The sequence below is a fragment of the Molothrus ater genome, chromosome 4, assembly GCF_012460135.2.
Source record: "Molothrus ater isolate BHLD 08-10-18 breed brown headed cowbird chromosome 4, BPBGC_Mater_1.1, whole genome shotgun sequence".
Classification (NCBI taxonomy): Eukaryota; Metazoa; Chordata; class Aves; order Passeriformes; family Icteridae; genus Molothrus; species Molothrus ater.
The window spans coordinates 70,234,925-70,258,041 of record NC_050481.2 but is presented as its reverse complement, the minus strand read 5'-3'; the positions used below and the strand labels follow the sequence as shown (position 1 = coordinate 70,258,041).

At 44.2% G+C, this 23,117-nt stretch overlaps 1 protein-coding gene across 1 annotated transcript in view; it reads left to right on the top strand.

Moving 5' to 3' along the window:
* Positions 1-954: 954 nt before the first annotated feature.
* DDRGK1 (DDRGK domain containing 1) overlaps positions 955-23,117 on the top strand; it is a 43,836-nt gene continuing 21,673 nt past the window's right edge. Inside the window, exons 1-3 of the mRNA XM_036382536.2 lie at positions 955-1,057; positions 10,966-11,130; positions 23,008-23,114. Coding sequence (XP_036238429.1) covers positions 970-1,057; positions 10,966-11,130; positions 23,008-23,114 — 360 coding nt within the window. The 5' untranslated portion in view covers positions 955-969. The remainder of the gene's footprint in view (positions 1,058-10,965; positions 11,131-23,007; positions 23,115-23,117) is intronic.

The window sequence follows — 23,117 nt, the reverse complement described above, 5'->3', positions numbered from 1 at the left end:
TCTGCTGACAGATCTGAACTCATCTCGAGCTGGTGACAGGGACACAGGCAGCTGTGGAGCCCACAGTAATAACTAATTAGCTAAGCAGTGCTTTTGATCACCTTTAGATGTCCCATAGCCTCTAATTTGCATTTTCAATTTATTAACACACTTTCCCTCACCAAGAGTGCTTTAAACAGTCACGCTGAAAACATTTCTGAAGCAAGAAAGGGCTTGATCAGCCAGAACTTCACAACCACTAAGTGAAAATAGGTAAAGTTTAAAAAATTTCTCTCCTCACTCATAGGACTGGAGCAGAGCCTGACAAAGTTTCAGATCTAACAGTGGGTGACCATGCGAAGGGGGGAAATTTCTTTTCCATCTCCAGTGCAAGTTTCTGCATCTTTTTGTGCACTTTTGGTTCAGGCCAGGTCAGGACATCACTCCTGACACGGCAGCTCCAGCTTCATCCCATTCCCAAATTCCACAGACCTAAAGGCAGAGGACAGAAATTACTCAGGGATGTAATTTAAGTTTCATCATTGCCTGGGACACCCCGACAGCTGTCAGGGCCTGTCTGGGGTGCAGCCGGTGCCGGGTCACGGCTGAGATCTCCCCAGCCTGGCCCCACTCCCCGTGTGTGGAGGACGGACGCGTCACCAGCCGCTCATAGCAGCCGTGCCGGGCGGCCAGACCCGCGGGCGCCGCGCTCACGGCCGGTTTTGCCTCATAATTTTTATTTTCTCCTTGAACTTCTGCTTTAATCCCGCCTTTAATTCCTTTTTCCGCGCCCTCTCTCAGCGCCCGCCTCAGGGACGAGTCAGGACCCCTCCCGCGGGCTGCCCTCGCCGCGCCTGCCCCATCGCAGCGCGGCCTCCGCGGCGCGCCGCCACAGGCACCCCGCGGGGCAGCCCGCGCGAGGGGGGCCTTGCGGCAGGGGAAGGGGACGGGGCGTACCAAGGGTGATGTGGGCGGGGCCGGCGCTGCGGGATGGACGCGGTTCTGCTCGCCGCCGCTGCCGTGCTGCTCGCCGTCCTTCTCTTCTTCGCCACCCGCCTCCGCGGCCAAGCCAGGGCAGGTGGGTCGCGGCGCCGAGCGGACCGGCTGGGCCTCCCTCCCCACCCCCGTGGGGCCGTTCCGGTGGGCGCGGCCCTGCTCTCAAGCGGGTCCGCACGCGCGCGCGCGGGGCGCGTGTCTCGGGAACCGCCAGGGGGCGCCACGTCTCGGGCGGCCCCTGAGGGGGGGGACCCGCCATGTTGGGGGCAGCGGGGATTTTCGGGGGTCCCGAGGGGTTTTGGGGGGTCCCGGGGAGGATTCCGGGGCTGTCCCGGCTTCTTAACTCCGGGCTGCCCGGAGGTTGCGGGGTGCGGGCGCCGAGGCCTGGTCTGCTGCTGCTGGGGGTTCCCGGTTCCCGGCCTGAGGTGGCCCCAGGGTTGGAAGTCTTGAGTTCTCTGTCGGGAGTTCTGTCAGGGGCTTTGGGACTGGGAAAGTGTCCCTGAGGTTACAGTAAATGAGGGGGGAATGGAAAACAGGTCCCGAAGGCTCGGGATCGGCGCACAGGGTGTAAGGGGGGACCTGTCACGAGTGGTGCCCCAAGGGTTCTGTGCTTGGTGTTTGTGGCTTGTTTGGACAAAGGGGTTGGTGCTTCCTCAGCAAGTTCGCTGATGATACAAAACAAGGCATGGCCGATGTCTCAGAGGGTTGTGCCCTTTCAGAGGGACTTTGACATGCAGGAAAAAACCTTCCGAAATCCAGTACAGTGCAGTTCAGGGCTCTGAACCTGGGGAGATCAGCCCTGAGCACCGGCAGACACCGGTGTGAAAAACGCCAATCACTTGTTTTTTTATAAATTTTAAAAGTTTGATAGTAATAAAATGGTTATAAAAATAGTAATACAATTAGAGAAATAATCATTTGGACAATTTGAATTAGGACGATATGAGACAATAGAACTAAAGAGTTACGGACGTCCGGGTACCTTTTTCTGGGCAGCACAAGCCTGCAAATAGACCCACGTTAACAAAGGATTAACCTTTAAAAACAACAGCCTGTTGCATATTCATACATCTCATACATGATGCATAAATTCCATTCAAACACAGGATTCTGTCATCGTCAGTTTCTTCCTCTGAATCTTAACAACACCTTCGAGGAGGAAAGAAGTTCGTTTCTTCTGATAAGAGGGCAATAAATTCTCTTTCTCTGAAAGATTCAGGTGTCCTGTGGCTGCTATCTTGCTGCAAGTCCTTTCTTTAAAAAAAGTATCCTACATAGCATAGTTTCTATTTTAACATTTTTTTATAACCTACAACCATATTTAACACACTACTTAAGAGAATTAACACAGCATAACTTTCCAACACAACACATACAATATTCGCTTTAATATTTGCAAAAAGCCAATCATAAAATACGCATTTTTCACAACTGCATGAGAAGGACCTGGGTGTCCTGGTGGACAAGGAGCTGTCCCTGAGCCAGCAGCGTTCCCTTGTGCCAGGAATGCCAAGGGGATCTCGGGATGAGAGCATTTCCAGCTGGTCAGGGAGTGATCCTGCCCCTCTGCTCAGCCCTGGGAGGCACATTCGGGGTGCTCTGTCCAGTTCTGAGCTCCTCAGGACAGGAGGAACCAGCAGTGGGTCCAGCAGAGGTTTGTGAGGATGATGAAGGAGGTGCTGGAGCATTTCCTAACCAGGAAAGGCTGAGGGAGCTGGGTATGTTCAGCCTGGGGAGGAGAAAACTCAGAGGGGACTTGACCCACATCCAGCAGTGTCTGCAGGGAGGGCTCAGAGCAGGGCCCGGGCTCTGCTCTGGGGGCCAGCGTGAAAAACACCAAGCACTTGGTTTTAGGATTTTAAAAGTTTAATAGTAATAAAATGGTTGTAAAAATAGTAATATAATTAGAGTAATAATAATAATAATAATAATAATAATAATAATAATAATAATAATAATAATAATAATAATAATAATAATAATTTGAACAATTGGGATTTAGGACAGTAAAAACAAAGAGTTACAGGCAGTCTGGGTGCCTCTTTCTGGGCAAAATAAGCCCGGAAAATGACCCACGTTAACAGAGGATTAACCCTTAAAAGCAACAGCCTGTTGCATATTCATACACCTCATACATGATGCATAAATTCCATTCAGACAGAGGATTCTGGCTGGTCAGTGTCAACTTCTTCCTCTTGTGAAAAATGCTAATCACTTGTTTTTAAAATTTTAAAAGTTTATAAAAATAGTAATAAAATTAGAGTAATACAAAAATGTGGACAATTAGGGTTAGCACAATGAGACAATAGAAACAAAGTTACAGACCATCCAGGTACCTCTTTCTGGGCTAAATAAGCCCTAAAGAGGGACCCACATTAACAGAGGATTAACCCTTAAAAGCAACAGCCTGTTGCATATTCATACACCTCATCCATGATGCATAAATTCCATTCAAACACAGGATTCTATCTGGTCACTGTCAATTTTTTCCTCTTGTGAAAAACACCAATCACTTGGTTTTAGGATTTTAAAAGTTTAATAGCAATAAAATGGTTATAAAAACAGTAATATAATTAGAGTAATAAAAATTTGGACAGTTGGGGTTAGCACAATGAGACAATAAAAACAAAGAGTTATGGACAGTCCAGATCCAGGTCAGTGTCAACTTTTGTCCTGAATGTAAATTTTCCTGAATGCAAATTAATTTCAACCAACTTGCTCAAAATCATGATTAAAGTTTTTTGTTTGTTTTTTTTTTTTTTAATAATTCACATTATTTAAAACAAATGCTTGTGCTAAAATTTAGAACTTTGAATGCTTCAAGAGAAAAGAAATCCTCCCAAACCCCACAGCCCCTGATTTATCCAAATCATGACAGGATTCAAGCTCAGGAAATTACTTATTTCTCCAGGACATGCATCTTTCACTTTTACCAAAAGTTCATCTCTTCATTCTGTCAGCTTTTTTCTCTTAGTCCTGACAGCATCTTCAGGGCTGAGTGAGGCAGGAAGAAGTTCATTTCTGCTGATAATGGAGCAATAAATTCTTTTTCTCTGGAAGATTCAGGTGTCCTGTGGCTGCTATCTGGTGCAAGTCCTCTCTTTTAAAAAAAGTATCTTACATATCACAGTTTCTATTTTAACATTATGTTATAACCTAAAACTATATTTAACACACTACTTAAGCAAATAAATCCATTATCACTTTCTAACATAATACATATGATATTCTTTTTAATATTTGCAAAAAGCCAATCATAAAATACGCATTTTTCACAGCCAGCAATGCCACAAGAGGAACAGGCAGGAGCTGAAACTCCACCTGAACATGAGGGAGGATTTCTTTACTGGGAGCACTGGAAAAGATTGCCCAGAAAGGGAGGCTGCAGAGTTTTCCTCACTGGAGATATTCCAGAGCCATCTGGAGTCACTCCTGTGCCGTGTCCCACCCCTGCTCCTTTTCCACCTCATTGTGGAGGAGGCAGCACTTCTGTGTCACTGCTGAGCACTGTTAGAGCAGAAAATCATCTGGGCTGGAAAAAAAAAACAACTTTAAAATCACTGAGTCCAACCATAACCAGCACTGCAATCCCACTGTGGTGGAGGTGACCTTGCGTGGGTGGGAATTGGGTGCTGTGGGAAGGAGTCAGGTGTGCTGAGAACTCACTGCCCTTGCTGTGTTCCCACACTGAAAGAGGTTTTTTGGTGTCAAATTAAGATGTTTAGTCAAGATAAACTCTGAACTCCTGGTCAATACCTACACAGATTTTGGGGATATGGGGTGTTTAGGGGTTGGAATTTCTATTCTTTTTCTTCTGGGGCAGTTGCTTTGATAATTTTTAATTAAGAGGGAAAACCAGCATACATTTAATACCATCTGGGATCTGTGGTAAAAGCAGATTTTGTGGCTGCCAGGTGTCAAGATGTTTAGTCAGGACAATCCCTGAACTCCTGGTCAATACCTCCACAGATTTTGGGGATATGGGGTGTTTTGGGGTTGGAATTTCTATTCTTTTTCTTCTGGGGCAGTTGCTTTGATAATTTTTAATTAAGAGGGGAAAGCACCACACATTTAATACAAACACAGTCAATCAGTGCAGTACTGTGCTGGTAAGGGATCTGTGGTAAAAGCAGATTTTTTGGCTGTCAGGTGTCAAATTAAGATGTTTAGTCAGGACAATCTCTGAATTCCTTGTCAATACTCCACAGATTTGGGGATATGGGGTGTTTTGGGGTTGGAATTTCTATTATTTTTATTTTGTGGGAGTTGCTTTGATAATTATTTAATATAAACACAGTGCAGTACTGTGCTGGTAAGGGATCTGTGCTAAAAGCAGATTTTGCTGGTAATAATTAAATTTTCTAACACATTCCTCACACACCTCTGCTTCCACAGACCTGGTCTAAATCTTTGTCTTGGAAAGGTTTGGAAACCGATGTAGTTTCATTGGATTCCTATGAATGAAGAAATGAACTTTTGGTAAAAGTGAAGGATGCATGTCTTGGAGAAATAGATAATTTCCTGAGCTTGAATCCTGTCATGATTGGATAAATCAGGGGCTGTGGGATTTGGGAGGATTTCTTTTCTCTTGAAGCATTCAAAGTTCTAAATTTTAGCCCAAGCATTTGTTTTAAATAGTGTGAATTATTTAAAAAAAAAAAACAACTTTAATCCTGATTTTGAGCAAGTTGGTTGAAGTTAATTTACATTCAGGACAATTTTATCATGTTGAAGCCTTTTTTTGTGGTAACTTTTTGACACTTCCAAGTTGGCCGTGCTTTTTCTTACAGTGATTTTAAGATATTTTTTACTTTAATATGTTGTTTAATATAATATATAATTTAATATCTATAATATATAATTTAATATCTATAATATATAATTTAATATCTTGGTTTCTGCCATGATAAATCCCTTCACAGAATTTCAGCTGCTGGGGATGGCTTTGTTCTCTGTATACAACAGAAATTATTTTTCAGAACCACTGGGATTGTGGTGTATTTAATACAAAATTTAGTTTTAAGCAGGAATTTCCTTTTCTATTCCTTTTGCTTGGGTGGAAAATGGAAGTTGCCACAAAATCTCTGTTGCCACCTGGAAAGGACTTGAAACCAGGAACAATGGACTTAAAGAAGTGGTGGGAGCTCTCACCTTTAATTGTTAATGTGCAGAGATTGGGGCAGCAGCTTCCTTCTGTGTCATCTCATGGAAATTGGCTTTTAAAATTGTTCAGATGTTTAGGGAGTGAGGATCAGGAGAGGTAAATCTTTGGATTTCTTTGAAAGGTCCCTTGGAGCAGCACGTTTTTCCAGCAGGGTCATGCTTGGACTTGTTCTACTGAAAATGAAAACAAATAAAAAAATGGCATTTCTTGATTTTACACGTGGCTGTTCCTGATAAGCTCCACTGGGCCAAAGCACCTCCTCAGGAAGCTTCCACCTGTTGTATTTTGAATCCCTGTCTGAATTTCAGAGGTTTTGCACGGAGGCAGAAGGTGCTGGGTGGTGCCACCACGTGTGAGGGTGTGCAGCAGGTGGAGCTGTGTCCCTGTCCCTGCAGCCTCCATTCCTGCCAGCCCAGCTGTCACCTGGTGGAAGGTGCTGTGATAGACAAGGGGCTGTTGTCTAGAAAAACATCTCTGCTGCAAGCAAAAGCTTGCACAGTTTTGTGAAGGGGCAGATTTCTACCTGGAGAGTGCAAAAGGAGGCTCTGACCTGGGCTCTGAGTGACTCCATGGTGGTTTTTGCAGTTTCACATGCAGTTCAGGAGAGATTTCTGCTGGCAGAGCACAGTTGTGTTCTCTCTCCCTTCAGGAAGGAGACACAAGCAGGGTCTCAGAGCTGCTGCTGTGCCCTGGCTGCCAAGCCAGCTGAAAGAATCTCTGGCCTGCACTGATGCTTCCTGAGCACCCAGGCAGAGCTGCTGTGCCCAGCACAAAAATCTTCTTGGGTTGTTGGGGCTGAGTCAGACCCTGGACACCACAAATGCAAACTGAGCCCGTGTCCCTTTCCCAGACAGCTGTTGAGTGTTTTGTTTGTATTACCTGTTAATTTGAGGGGTTTATCTCATCAATTCAGCCTGGCCTGTCGTTCTGCAAAGCTTGTGGATGGCTTGTCTCACCTCTTTAACGCTGGCCATTAATTTTCACTCAGATGGCTTTGGATCAAGGCTAATTAGTGCTTGTGTGACTAATCTCTGCATGATCTGACTAGCCTGGGGTGCCACTGCTGAGACCTCTGCAGCTCCAGGAACATGAAGAGATGTGCTCAGATAAGTGCAGCAGCCAAAGCCCGCCCTGTGTGCTGCAGGAGGAGGTTAAAAAAACAAACCCAGCAGGGCCAGACCCCAGAGCAAATCATTGTTCAGCTCAGATCTGATGGTCAGTCCAGCCCCAAGGAAAAGGAAAAGTGATTTTTCAGTGTGTCCTCTGTTGTGTGAAGCCTCCCCTCCGTGTGTCACAGCTCAGGGGGAGGGAAGCACAGCTGAGCTTTCAGCATTCTGAACAAAAGCTGTGTCTGCAGTCACGTAGGCAGAGCCCTGACCCCTGAGGGAGCAGGTCCAGGTGTGGCACAGCACAGCAAAGGAAATGAGGATTTTCTGCTGCTCCTGTGAATGACAGGGAGAAATGCAGTGAGGAACATTCGTGTTTTCCAAATCCCTGCCCAGCTGAGTGCCTGGCAAACAGAAGCTCAAGAATGCTCCTGTCAGAAAGGTTGGAAAAGCCCTCTGAGGTCATTCTGTCCAGCCATTCCCCCAGCACTGCCAAGGCCACCACTGACCATGTCCCCAGGTACCACATCTACATGGCTTCTAAATCCCTCCAGGGATGGGGACTCCACCACTGCCCTGGGCAGCTGTGCCAGGGCTGGAGAGCCTTTTTGGAGAAGAAATTTTCCCAAATATCCAACCTGAGCCTCCCCTGGCCCAGCCTGAGGCCGTTCCCTCTGCTCCTGTCCCTGTTCCCTGGAGCAGAGCCTGACCTCCCCCGAGCCTCCTTTGCTCCAGGCTGAGCCCCTTTCCCAGCTCCCTCAGCCTCTCCTGGTGCTCCAGACCCTTCCCAGCTCTGTTCCCTTCCCTGGACTCTCTCCAGCCCCTCCAGGTCTTTCTTATTGGGAGGGGCTCAAAAACTGTCCCCAGCATTGGAGGTGCCCCAGCAGTGCCAGCACAGGGGACAGGCACTGCCCTGGCCCTGCTGCCACAAGCCAGGTGTCACTGGCTCATGTTCAACCAGCTGTGTGCTGCTGAAAAAGAATCTGCACTCAGGAGAAATATTTTAAAAACTGGAAAGAAGAAAAAAAATCTTCATTAAAACATTTATTTTCCTACTAAATGACAACCCATAGTGGCTTGGTGTCTTCTGTTAACGTGCACATTTTGGAGATGTGACAGATATTGTCCACCAGCTGCCCTGGGTGTTTGACTGTGCTGTGCTGGGTCAGGTGTGGTGGGGTTTGGTACATCCTGAGCCCACTCCACACTGGTCACTTTGAGGAATTGCTGAGTCTCCTGTAGAGAGTTCAGTGGGAAAAAGCTGAGAGCTTGGTTCATGTGTTTATCTCTGTGAGGCTTGAGCTCTTTGGTTTGAAATAAATACATGGCTTATAAATAGATTCCTCTTTCATAAAATGCAAAGCAGTCTCTGTTTCACAGGACAGCAGGAACCAAAAGCAGAATGAATGAGTGCTGGAGCTGCACAGCTGAGCTGCTGGGCAGGACCATCTTGGGGATTACTGAAGCTTGCAGGTGAAAGGATGCTGAGGTTTGAATTGCACCATACCTCAAGAACTTAGGAAGTGAAATACTTCATTTGCATAAAAAGCTTTTTGCAGAGCTTTTTTGGCATTTATCAGTGTCCAAGAAGTGATCTGCTCTGCTTCTTCAGGAGAAGGTTTCCTGTAGCATTCCAGATTGGAGCAGCATTTTGGCATCTCTGCACTCAGTGATTTCTCCCGGCCCTGTTCTGTCTGCACAGGTGGATGGCACCAGGAAGGTGACAGCAGTGTGACAGGGCAGTGGCTCAGTTTCAAGTGTCACAATGTGTGGGGACCTGCTGACATCCCTGTGACATCTCTGCTGGCCACAGCCTGCCTCAGGTGGCCCTGCTGAGCTCAGAGCTCCAGCCTGTCCTTACCAGCCCCAAAATCAGCACTTTGAAGGCTGAAATAGCTGAGGTGAACTGCAGGCACACCTTTGGTGCTGCATAGATTCACTCACAACAAATCCCATTTTCTGATGGCAGATATGCTAATAGGAGTTTTTTCAGGAGAGCATTGTTTGGCTCAGGGGGTGCTGGAGACTTAGCACAGAGCTTACACACCATAATCCGTCAGATCACAAAATAAATGTGTCCTGAGCTGGAGTAAGTGAGTTGTTCTGCAGTTTTCCATGAGACTATTTGAATATTTGCTTGAATTAAAGCTTAAAAGTTAATACTTTGCAGGATTGAGCAGGTAACAAATATCAGTTAGGCTTATCAACAGAATATGCAAAGCAGGTATCAAGGATGATGGCATTTTACCATTATGTGGTTTGGTTTTTTTTTTTTTTTGCATTACTGCCCAAGTTAAAAGCAACAGGAAGCCTCAAAAAAAAAAATCTGAGCGTTTTCTATGGAAAACTTCTGAAATGAACCCACTGGTCGGTTCCATCCTCCCAGCTGCTCCTATTAGGATATTCTTCATTTGCCAGATCTTAATTAGTAACTGCAGTGGCCCTTTGTGTCCTTGTTTGTACCTACCTGTGATTTGGGGACTTGAAATCAGCAGGGCAGAATGAAGTGTTTATTTCAGCTGTAATTTGTGATCCTTGTTTGCACTTCAGGGTGTGTTTCGTGTGGAATGCTTTACATATTCCTCTCTGAAACATTCAGCCTCTGAGGTTTCAGTCACATGAATCTGTGTTACACAAGTACAAATCCAAATTAAAAAATCAAAATACTTCAGAAATGTGAAAAACGCCAATTACTTGGTTTTAAATTTTTAAGAGTTAAATAGTAATAAAATGGTTATAAAAATAGTAATAAAATTAGAATAATAAAAAAATGTGGACAATTAGGGTTAGCACAATGAGACAATAGAAACAAAGTTACAGACCATCCAGGTACCTCTTTTTCTGGGCTAAATAAGCCTTAAAAAGGACCCACATTAACAGAGGATTAACCCTTAAAAACAACAGCCTGTTGCATATTCATACATCTCATACATGATGCATAAATTCCATTCAAACACAGGATTCTGTCTGGTCACTGTCAGCTTCTTCCTCTGAATCCTGAGTGAGGCAGGAAGAAGTTCATTTCTTCTAATAATGGAGCAATAAATTCTTTTTCTCTGGAAGATTCAGGTGTCCTGTGGCTGCTATCTCAGTGCAAGTACCTCATTCCTCTCTTTTAAAAAAAGTATCTTACATAGTGTGAAAAACTATGCCAATCACTTGTTTTTAGAATTTTAAAAGTTCAATAGTAATAAAATGGTTATAAAAATAGTAATAAAATTAGAGTCATAAAAATTTGGACAATTAGGATTTAGGACAATACAAGACAATAAGAACAAAGAATTTGTTTCTTCTAATAAGGGAGCAATAAATTCTTTTTCTCTGAAAGATTCAGGTGTCCTGTGGCTGCTATCTCAGTGCAAGTACTTCATTCCTCTCTTTTTAAAAAAGTATCTTACATAGCAGGGTTTCTATTTTAAGATTATATTACAATCTAAAATTATATTTAACACGCTACTTAAGCAAATTAATACTTAAAAAGAAATAATAAATAATAAATAAAATTAATAAATGAAATAAATTAAATTAAATTAATAAATAATAAATTAAAGCATAACTTTCTAACACAGCACGTATAATACTCATTTTAATATTCACAAAAAGCCATTTTTCACAAAGAAAGAAAAACGCACTTTTGCGTCCGTGCCGTTTGCTAACTCAGAAACCGGAGGCAGAAGGGAAAGGCATCTTTAACATGAATATTTTCTTTTTTTCTTGCAGCTGATGAGGATCAGCAGCAGAATGTGGCAGCAGCAGCAGCAGCAGCAGGGGCCAGGCCCCGGCCCCAGGAGGAGCGGGCGGAGGGGATGCCCCGGCGCCGCAGGAACATGGGCACCAGGCTGATGGCCCAGAGGAGAGCCCAGCAGGCAGAGCAGGGGCTGGAAGGTAACTCTGCCTTCAGCTTGGCAGTGACAACCGCCCACTTTGACAAGTTAAAAGGGTTTATTAACAAAAACACAACGAAAGGACTACAAAAGGAAAAATTTTGCCGTGCTGGAAAATGCCTTCATGGGTACCACACAGTCAGTTCATCTTCAAGATGGATGCTCAGTCTTTTATACCCCTGGGGGTTGCCTCAGCCAGCCCTGGCCTCTCCCAAAGTCTGTCAGTCAGCTCTTCTGTGCCATTTATCAGTGGAAGCTGCTTTCTTGTCACTGGATTGGAGGTGTTGCCATGGCTCACCCCCTCAGCACCCCCAAGCTTTTCCATTCCCAACTGCCCCATGCCAGGGACACCTGTGCAGCTTCTTTGTACCTGTCCTGGACAGCCCAGGCTGTCTGATGGCAGCAATACAGGGGGGAAAGGGAGCTATGGGGAGAGCAGAGGACATCTAAACCACAATAACATAACCATACATCACTAAAGCTGTTCTTAATATTCACACAATAGTCACCCCTTAATTGTGAGCGCCAATCATCTCCTTGTCCATCTGTAAGAGACTGACACTGCATGAGGGTCTGACCTGCAGCTGAGCTGCTCCTGCAGGGCAGGAGTGGCCCCCCAGGTGCTTGGGTGATGGCATCCAAAAAGCAGCACCACTCTGGAAATGCAACTGCACAGAGCTGATGCAGGACAGGCATGTGAGACAACTGCTCACTTTGAAAAGTTAAACAGGTTTTTTAAACCTTGACAAAAATACAACAAAAGGACTATGTAAGGAAAAATTTGCAGCACTGGGAAGTGCTCTCATGGGTACCACATGGCCAGTTCATCTTCAAGATGGATCCTCAGTCTTTTATACCCCTGGGGGGTTGCCTCAGCCAGCCCTGGCCCCTCCCAAAGTCTGTCAGTCAGCTCTTCTGTGCCATTTATCAGTGGAAGCTGCTTTCTTGTCACTGGATTGGAGGTCAGGTGTTGCCATGCCTCACCCCCTCAGCACCCCCAAGCTTTTCCATTCCCAACTGCCCCATGCCAGGGACACCTGTGCAGCTTCTTTGTACCTGTCCTGGACAGCCCAGGCTGTCTGATGGCAGCAATACAGGGGGGAAAGGGAGCTATGGGGAGAGCAGAGGACATCTAAACCACAATAACATAACCATGCATCACTAAAGCTTTTCTTAATATTCACACAATAATTGTGAGAGCCAGTCATCTCACTATCCATCTATAACAAGCTCATCTTGCAGGCATTGAAACAAAGCTTCACTGCAGGTGTTGAAGCTGGGCAAGGGGTGCAGCTGGCTCCTGGAGGAAGTTGTTGAGTTTTGCTGATGGGTTATTTACAGTTTCACCATAATCTTGTCTTTGGGGGGGGGGGGGATAAAATGTAAAAAAAATAGAGATAGTATAGAAAGTAATTTTATTTTTGAGGAGTTGTAGTTGTTTTAATTACTAATTAATTGTCCTCAGAACAAGAGGACACAGTCTCAAGCTGCATCAGGGAAGGTGTAGGTTGGATTTTAGGAAGAAATTGTTCACCAAAAGAATAATAAAGTACTGGAATGCTCTTCCCAGGGAGGGGGTAGAATCACCATCTCTGGATGTGTTTAAAAAAGCCTGGACATGGCACTTGGGGCTAGAGTCTGGTTGAGGTGTGAGGGCACAGGTTGGACTCGATGATCTTAGAGGTCTCTTCCAACCTCATCATTCTGTGATTCTGTAAAGATTAAGAACAAGCCTGCCCTTAATAGGCCACAGCTGTAGCCAATAAAGATGAGTTATAAAAGAGTGAGTTAAGTGGTTAAGAAGAGAACTAGAGTTTGTTAACTGTGTTGTGAAGAACTACCCGTGAGAAATCACCGAGAAAGCATAAAAAATTTACCATAAAATAACATTTCTTCTCTTCCTACTTCATCACTTTTCTCCATATACCCCTTACATTAAACCTCTGCTTCTTCCTGAGGTGAATCCTGGCTATTTGTGGTGCCAGACCCTTCACATCCTTCCCAAAAACTTTTGTATTCCTGCTTAGGCATGCAAGGAATTAGATTAAATTACCTTAATTTAGGTGACCTTGTCACTCTCTACAACTCCCTTGAAAGGCAGCTGCAGTCAGGTGGGGTTGGTCTCTTTCTGTGGTGCCAGACTATTCACATCCCTCCTAAAAACTTTTTAGGAAGTTTCCTTCTTAGCCATGCAGGGAATTAAATTAAATTACCTTAATTTAGGTGACCTTATCACTCTCTACAACTCCCTGAAAGGTGGTTGTAGTCAGGTGGGGTTGGTCTCTTTCTCCAGGCAGCACTGACAGAACCAGAGCACACAGCCTCGAGCTGCACCAAGGGTTGGATATCAGGAAAAAGTTTTTCACAGAAAGAGTGATAAAGTTCTGGAATTTTCTGCCCAGGGAGGTGGTGGAGTCCCCATCCCTGGGTGTGTTTAACAAAGCCTGGATGTGGCACTGGGTGCCAGGGTTTGGTTGAGGGGTTGGGGCTGGGTTGGACTCAATGATCTTGAAGGGGTCTCTCAACCCAGTGATTTTGTGAATTTTCTGTAAATTTGGGAGAACAGAATCCACACCTTGCATTGAACACCAAGCTGTAGTGCATTACTGGTTCCTTTTAAATTAGTGGGAAGCATTAATTCCCAATGGAATCTCTGCAAAACATGGAGTTCTCTCTCCAAGGAGCCATCCAGGTGGTGCTCAGGATCAGGAGGAGATCACCACAGCCTGCAGCATTTTGCCAGCAGGTTGTTGACAATGTGCTGTGCAAATCCTGAGCTGCATTTACAGTTCACAGCTACATTTCTGTGGTGCAGACAAAAATATGGTGATAAATAAGATCTTTCTACATCCTGTTAGTACAATTCCCTTTTCTGGTGAAGGTTGACACGTGATTCTCTTTATTGCTGGAGAGATGAGATCACCATGATTCACCCCCTGGATTCTTTCTGCTTTCAGATCGTGGGTGAGGTGTTCAGGCTTTCTGCCCAAGTTCTGGAGTTTGCAGTGGAGGCCAGGGTGTCTTTGTGGTGTGCAGGAGGTGAAAGCACTGAGCACACACCTCTGTGATGCCTTCATTAGGGACTGTTTGGACTTGGTTCAGCTTCTCTTGCCCTGCAGTTTGGAGGAAGCCTCACGGTGGCAGCTGAATGTCCTTTTCCAGCTAATTATGTTCAGCAGTTTCACAGATGGAGATTGGACAGGTGTGAACTTTTCAACTTTGGTTATTTCTTCTCTTGTGATAACATCCTGGAAAGAAAATGGAATCTAAAAATACTCAGTTTTCAGCTCCAGACATCAAAAGTTTGAATGCTGAGGGCCGACAGTGAAGCTGTCAAAGCAAATGGCTCATCTTATCTTATCTTACTTTGTCACTTTAGCAATAGAAGAATCTGTGTCATTGGGCTTTATAAATAATTCTTTTGCAGCTTTCTGTACATCAGATGCAAGTGCTGCTGCTTTTGCATGAAGTTCCCTTTGAAATGACATGCCTTCTTTTATTTGTTTTCCCTAATTTCTTACCCAAATGAAACCAGCTTCTTGCTTTTTGCTTCTCTGGGTGGTTTTATTCGTATTTTTGGATGGTTTTTCCAAGTGGCTGAGCACAGGTGCACAGCAGGAGCAGCAAAGCCTTTGGAGAGTGAGCAGAGATTTGGGCAGAGGAGCTGTGGAGAGAGGCAGCTGTCCCTGACTCCCCAGCACTGAGGTGACCAGTGGCCATTAATAATTGGGATTTGCCACCCTCTGTGCTGCAAATCCTTCAGCCTGGCCCTGAGCTGCCTGGCTTAGGTAAGGCATTAAGATACCTGTCTTTTGTAAGGGTTTTCCCCTTAAAAAAGGATGTGTTGAATGTTTTAAAGCTTTCTCTGTGGACGTGTGGCACAAGCCTGGAATCACTCTGGGATTTATCCCTTTTTTTTTTCATTTTCTCTGTGTCACTGCAGTATAGAGCAGTTTTCCCTAATTGCTGCTTGCATTTGAACCAGCTGGAATAGCAAGTTCTCTCCATGGCAGGGTTTTGTGCTAAAGAATTCATTGACTTCTTGGAGAGAGAACCCAGTGCATCACCAGGGCTTAAGAGCAAAATTATTTGGCAATTTAGAGAGAAACACCAAACCCAAGCCAGTCTGGTTTCTCCACTCTCGCCTTTGAAAACTTCTGAACATCTGCAACCAAAGCAGATTTTTTTTTTTTTGTTTGTTTGAATTTGATGCAATGTTTTACTGCTAAATTTCTGTTCCGTTTGTGGAATTTCCACTCTGGGCCTGTGCTGAACTTTGGGCAAAGCTGCCTGATCCCTCTGTGTGTCACTCTTGATTTCTGCCAAGAAGTGATTTCTTCACCAAGCCATTGCTGCAAGAATCTGAGCCCTGACCTCAGGGAGGCTGTGGGGATGTCCTGACCATCCCAGTGTCCTTGTGGCAGTCACACAGTGCAGTCAGGTAGGAATCTGTTGCCACCTCAGAATTTTCCGCCTGTTGGGAGCCGGTTCTGCTGACTCTAGGAAATGTCCCCAAAGCTGCACTTGCAGACTTTGGAGTTGTGGTTAGCACGAGGGTTTTGTGTTTTCCATCTAACAATCAGATTTCAATTCCAGAATGAGAAAGAAGCTTTGAGGGTAAAGTTGTAGCCCACGATTTCTGCTGTCTGTGCTGAGCTGCTGGGTTTGTGCCAGGACTCAAATCTCTCACAGAGCAACGGGGGAGGAGAAACACCCCCAAACCCTGGGCACTAAGATCAAAACCTTGAAAACTTCATTGTCCTTTCTGTAGCTTCAATTTTACTTGTAAGTCTGGATAAAGAATAATTTAATACAGGAATAAGGAATTTAATTTAATCATTTAATAAGGAATCATTTAATACAGAGATAGTAATGATTATTTTCAATATTCAAATCTACACCCATTGCATTTTGGAGCAGAAAGTGACCCATCCATCTGATGTTTCCATCAAAACCATCATTTCCTCTCAAGTGACAAGAAACTCATGAGGATGAAATAATGACAGGTACAGTTGGGTTCTCTTGATCCAGCTGTTCTAAACATAGTGAGGGTGAGGCTTTTCTGTCACTTGGTTTTGTCTCAGGTTGTAATTCCTCAGTTTGCTGGGGTAGCTAACTAAATCAGTCATGGATTGTCACAGACAGACAATGGTACAGCAGCAAACATTTTGGCTTTCCTCCCAGAGGGAAAAGCCAGCAGGTGCTGGGCTCCTGATTGCCAGGGTCCCTGTGGGCTGTGGCATGGGACAGCCCCAGCCAGGTGCCCACCCTGCCCCAGTCCACCTGTCAGGAGAGCATCAGCACCTGCAGGTACCCTCTGATGGTCAGAGATTGCTGGGAGATGGTTCCCCTTGGTGACAAAGTGATTCTCAAAATGACTGGGACCCCTGAGCTAGGGACTTTCAAGCTGGCTTTAGAAAAATGGTTTTGATTGCCTCAAATTGCCCAATTTCATCCCAGCCACAGCACTCCTGCCTTTTCTGCAGCCCTCTGCAATCTGGGAGTCTTGTTAAAAACTAACAACCTCTGTGCTCTGCACATTGGAGCAGGGTGCCTGCTCCTCTCCCTGTGCAAAAGGAGGCTGAAGGAGAGTTGTGAATTTATGTGGTTAGGTGGAGAGCCCAGCCAGCAGACTTAATTAACTCTGTGTGTCTTAATTTAAATTGAACCCAGACAGAGGTGGCTTTGTGGGCTGACTGCAGCCAAGATGAAAATGCTGCAAGGCAGAAATGGCTGAGGATTTCAGGCATTAATCATTTAGGGCAAGAAAGGCCAAGCTAAGCAGTGGGAGAAGGGGATAAATTGGTGTTGGAGTTGCAGTGAGGGATGTTTGGGCCATATGGTAGTGTGAAAAAATACCATCACCCATTTCCAATTAGAAATTCCTTTTATTTGCCATGCAAGGAGGGTGTGCTTGGCTCTTGGTTTTGCCTGACTGATGCTCTGAGTGCATCCACTTGGATTCTGCTCACCTCTGGGTGGACATAAGGGTGTTGTGTTGTGAGCTTTTACTGGTACAGAAAAAACACTTGCCCAGCTCTCAAGTTGAGCTTGACCCTCCAAACCTGCTCCTTGTCCTTGAACATTGCAAAGAGGTGAGGAAGGTGCTTCTCTTGAGACTGCATTTTGGAGCAGAGAGTGACCCATCCATCTGCTATTTCCATCAAAACCATAATTTCCCCTCAAGTGGCAGGAAACTCGTGAGGATGAAATAATGACAGGTACAGTTGGGTTCTCTTGATCCAGCTGTGCTAAAAATAGTGAGGATTTTCTGTCACTTGGAGAGAGAGGTGTGTCAGGCCAAAACTTTACTGCTGGTGATGTGAGGGGAAAGAGAAATTGGTGATTTTAACTGCCCTAAGTCATGGTGTGATTTATAACTGCCCTAAATCTTGGTGTGATTTATTACTGCCCTAAATCATGGGGTGGTGAGCAAGAACCAGACTTGTGTAAGAAATGCCAGCACTTTCCAAAATGTCACAGAGCAGGGACCTCTGGGTCTGCTGGGAGTGTGGGTGAAAAGAAAAGGAAAAGGGAAGGGTGTGCTAGAAGAGCCTCAGCAGCCCACTCCATTTCCAGGCAGTGTTTTCCAAGGGTTTGAATTTGAAGGACACTCACCTTCACATCTTCAAAATGACCTCTCTGATTTGTTGAAAAAATGTGTTGCCAAAAAATGGGGCTTTGTGTGGATTTTTGTTTGGTTTGGTTTTTTAACAAACAGAAAGTAAGGACTCCCTCAAAGAAAAAATCTGATTTTGTCAGGTTGCTTTTATTATTTAATATTTTCTTATATTTATTATTTAATATTTTATTATTTCATAATAGCAATAATAGTAGAGAGCCCAGTCTGTGGGCTCTCTACTTCTGGCAGCAACATAAAACTCCCAAAAGTTAAATATCCCAACATCTGCATGATTTTTCTCTGAGCTTTTAGCATTGTGCAGCTGAGCACAAGTGTTGGAATCTCCAGCACAGTGAACATTTGGTTAAATTATTTTACTTCCACAGCATCAGTAATGATAAATCCAACAGCTTTTGACACTTTGAGTGCTCGAGATTGTGAAATAAAACATGAGAAACAAAAGTTTGTGAGTGCAACATAAATGAAATTATAAGTTCCTCTCTTCTTTTGCATGGCAAGCTTTGGAGATCAGAATCTCACATTTTTCTTTGCAAGTATTAATCATTACTGGGAAAGAAAGCAAAAAACAAGGTTTTAAAAGTTTTTTAAAATGATAATAATTGGGCATTTTAAAATGCTCTTTATTGCTTTGTGTGGCATCTGAGCTCAGCATTCAAATCCTGCAGCTAAAAAAATCCCGTATAAGTGTTTTCTGCTGAAAAATAATATAAAAATAATGCTTCATCCCTATTGAGTGATGGATATTGTGCATAAGTTCAAGAAGAAAGTGTTTGTGCTGAAATCTCTTAAAATAAGCACTTTTTCTGAGCACTGAAAGCTCTGGAAAATGTGTAAATTTAGAAGCAGTGATGTGGTCCCACGCTGTTCTTGCGAAAGGGAGCTGTGTTCATTGGTTACTTGAAATTATTTTAATGCTTAATCAGTGGGAAAACCTTTCTAGTACATCTAAACTTTGACTAATATCCCAAGTAGTGAATCAAAATTCAGTTTTGCCTTGCTGCTACTCGTGCAGTGGGGTTGGTGTTGTCAGAGTGCCCCCAGTGAGTGTCTGGTCCTGCTCAGGCACAGCCAGCCTGGGCAGGGGGGCTCTGTGGTTTCTCACTTCTGCCAAATGCTTTCAGCTGAGAATGAACCTCACATTCTGCTCTAAACTCTGCTCTTTGTGTCTGCTGCACTTGTCTGCCCTAAGTGTCGCCTGCTTTTGTGGCTTCTGGTTAATAAACCGGTTTCTCGTTCCGTTTCTAAGTTAAAAAATTAAAAAAAAACGCAAAAATTAAAGGTAGTTATTAGACTATAATTAATCCCACCACAGGATTGTGTTACTGAGAAATGGCCACACCTTTCCAGTGGCTGGTGTCACACATCTGTTGGGTATTAATTACCTGCTGTTAATAACATTTTCTGCTTCTGCCTGGCATCTTTTCCCCCTCTCCTTTCCCTTACTCCCTTTGTTAGGTGCTGCACAAATAGTAAATAATGCAGCTGTGCCCAAAGGACTTTCTGGGAGTAGCCACCTGTGCAACTCTCATTCTTTTCCATGGATGGGAACCCATTTGCTTCACCCAAAATTTAAAAGGAAGCAAGACAAGGACAGCTAGACCAGGTTGGGCTTGGAGAGACCTGGTCTAGTGGAAGGTGAGAGTGGCACTGGGGTTTTGGAACAGCATCTTTAAGGTCCTTTACAATCCAAACCATTCTGTGATTCTGGAGTAATTAAAATACACAATGCTGATTGTTTATTTTGGAAGTTTTTGTCTGTTCTGTACACAGTACAGGATTCTGCTGAATTTCTGTCCTGATAGAGAACATCAGCACTCCAGCACGTTTTCTAAAGGTACTGGGAAGCATTTTTAAAAAGAAATCTGTGAATTTCCAGCAATCCAGACACCTGTGTGGCTGATAACTTCCCTGGTGTGCTGCCTCTCAGTAGATTCAAAATAAAAATGAAAAGCAAAAGTTCCCTGAAGCCAGCTCTCAGCTGGGCAGCAGAGAGCCCCACGTTTGTGTAAAGCAGAGTTTGTCACACTGGTTCTGCTTTCTGCCTCTGGATGGGAACTCCTGGGACTGCTGAAATCACAGAAAGGCTGGGGTGGGATTCATGTTAAAGCTCATCCAGTGCCACCCCTGCCATGTTCAGGGTCACCTTCCATGATCCCAGGTGGCTCCAAACCCTGTCCAGCCTGGCCTTGGACACTTCAGGGATCCAGGCAGCCACAGCTTCTCTGGGAAATCCATTCCAGGGCCTCCCCACCCTCACAGGGGGAAAATTCATTCCCAATATTCCATTTAAACCTGCTTTCTTTCAGTTCTAGTCCTGTCAGAGTGTGGGGTTTCCCACAGGCTGCCCAAGCCCAGCACCTGGGGGATGCTGAACTGCTTTTCATGATCTGCCCCTCCTGCATCCCTCCCAAGCTCAGGGGCAGATGGAGGCCAAGTTCCTGTGGACTCACTCCCCACAGAGTCTGGCAGTGCTGTCACAGCCACAAGTGTGTGAAAAGTGATTATTGGAAGCTGCTGAAACAATCCCTGCTTGATTAAAATGAAATCAAGAATTGCTGGCTGTGTGCAGCACCCTCCCTGCTTTTGGTGGAGCTGTGACAACAAATGCATTCAGCTTTGGCTGTGTGTTTGTGTTGCTGTCAGCACCTTTAGGTTCATTCAGTAAATTTTAATTGCAGCCAGGTTTAGTGCCCTGGTGACCTTTGCAGCTGTGTCTGTATCCCCATCTCTGGTTTTGATGGCTGGAACTCCACACTGGAGGAAGCTTGGAGGAAGTGATGCCTAAAGGGTCACATCAGATGCTTCAAACAGGAGGAAAGGAATGATCCTGAGCAACAAAAGTGTGTCTGATCCAGGACTGGGGAAAAAAAGGCTTTAAAAGAAGGTTTCTGGCTCAGGTTATCTTAATACAGATAAAATCTGAGCAGCCCTCAGGTGGAACAGTGTCATAGATGCTGTTTTATATTTGTGATGTTTGCAAGAAATAATTTTCTAAACAATAATACCAGAGCTGAGCTGTTAATTTTGGAGTAATAACTGCTAGTGCTGGGTGTGCTCACCCACTGTGCTTGGAACTCCTGTACTTAAAATAAAGTTATTTTCAGCATCATTAAAATCACAGAAGCAACTGTGTCAGGTCTGAGTATCCCTGGTGAAGGAAGGGGGAACCCTTTTGGTTATCTCAGACTCCAGGAATTCTCTGAAGCCCAGCTCAGCAACCAGGCTCATATTAATTCCATCTCCTGAAAACTGCTGTTATTTGAGAGCCACCTACACAGCTCTCAGACACATTTATACATTTATTTCTCATGATGTCTTGGTAGTTTAACCATAGTCCCATTAACCATAGACCAGTGTCATAGATGGTGTTTTATACTTGTGATGTTTGCAAGAAATAATTTTCTAAACAATAATACCAGAGCTGAGCTGGTAATTTTGGAGTAATAACTGCCAGTGCTGGGTGTGCTCACCCACTGGGTTTGGAACTCCCCTCGATGCTGTATTTAAAATAGAAATAAAGTTATTTTAAGCATCATTAAAATTATAGAAGCAGCTGTGTCAGGTCTGAGTATCCTTGGTGCAGGAAGGGATATTTAAGAAGGGATATTTTAGAGATTTCAGCACAAACACATTCTTCTTGAACTTATGCACAATATCCATCACTCAATAGGGATGAAGTATTATTTTTATATTATTTTTCCAAAAAAAAGCAGCAGGAAACACTCATACAGGATTTTTTTAGCTTCAGGATTTGAATGCTGAGCTCATATGCCACACAAAGCAATAAAGAGCATTTTAAAATGCCCAATTATTATAATTTAAAAAACTTTTAAAATCTTGTTTTTTGATTTCTTTCCCAATAGTGGTTAATACTTGCAAAGAAAAATGTGAGATTCTGATCTCCAAAGCTTGCCATGCAAAAGAAGAGAGGAACTTATAATTTCATTTATGTTGCACTCACAAACTTTTCTTTCTCATGTTTTATTTCACAAACTCGAGCACTCATGATGTGTTGGTAGTTTAACCATAGTCCCATTCTGTGTCTTGGAATTAGTAAAACAAGAATATTTCCAACCTAATTCTTCACAAAAAAGAAGTGGGAGTGTCATTCATCCATATGCTCCTTTCACAGCAGCTTTTTGGGTTCCCAAAGAAGGGGACCAGGTGCTCTGGAGAGAGCTCCCTCCAGAAAACATCCTGGCACAAATCTCTTCCAGGCTGGATCTGAAGTGTCAGCATCAGCAGAGCAGCACTGGGCATGCTCAAAGCACCAATTATTTTACCCAAAAAGTCAAATATATGTGAGAGTTTTCATTTTGAGCCTGCCATGACTGTGAATTTGTTTGTGCAGTGAGCTGAGGATTTCTCTGGGAGTGTTGAGCTCAGTCCCCAGCCCTGATTTAGACCAGCAAATAAAGTGGCCACATGTTCCTGAGCTTTGAGCAGGCAGGAAATGGCTGCATTTAAAAGCTCTTCTTCCTCAGCCCTTGAGAGAGCAGAAATCGTCATTTGCACACCCTTTGAGCATAAGAGCCTTTCATATTTCACTCTTGCAGAATCACCTCTGTAAACAACCATTTGTCGTACAACAGGCAAATATTTACATGGCATTTTCCTGCAGGCAGACCCGAGATTTGCATTTCAAGGATTTTTTTTCTCCTCACCCCTGAAAGGTTTTATCTGTCAGAACCAGTGGATGAGTGGGGTGCCTCTGAATCCCACTCTTTGTGCTGTGCAAAGCCTGGGGCTAACTGGGAAGAAAGTCTCTGCAGGCCAGTGTTGGGCAGATAAATAATGACAACCATTAGCACAATTTCTGTATCAGAGGAAAATCTCTCTTTTTAATTGTGGAAAGCAAGAAATATTTATGAAAAGCCTCCCTTCACAGGATCAAGGAAATTTTTGTACAATTTCTGTATCAGAGAAAAATCTCTCTTTTTAATTGTGGAAAGCAAGAAATATTTATGAAAAGCCTCCCTTCACAGGATCAAGGAAATTTTTACTTCTGCCTTCACTTGAGTGTGTGTTTGCCTTGTTACTTCTGCTCTGTGGCTTTGGCAGTCTCTTGTGATTTTTTTTTCCCTTTTTTCCATCTAAAAGGTCTTGTCTGAAGTGTGTGTGTGTGTGTGTGTGTGTCTCCTTTTCATCTGCTGCTGCTTTCCTGAGCAGCACTGAAGTTTCTCCGAGAGGCTTTTGACAGATGATTTCAAATTTGTCATTTGTGCAATGTTGCAGAGGAAGAGGATGCCGAGGAGGTGCCAGAATTTCAGGTGTCTGGGAAAATTGGAGCAAAGAAGCAGAGGAAATTGGAAGAGAAACAAGCCAGGAGAGCACAGAGAGAGGTG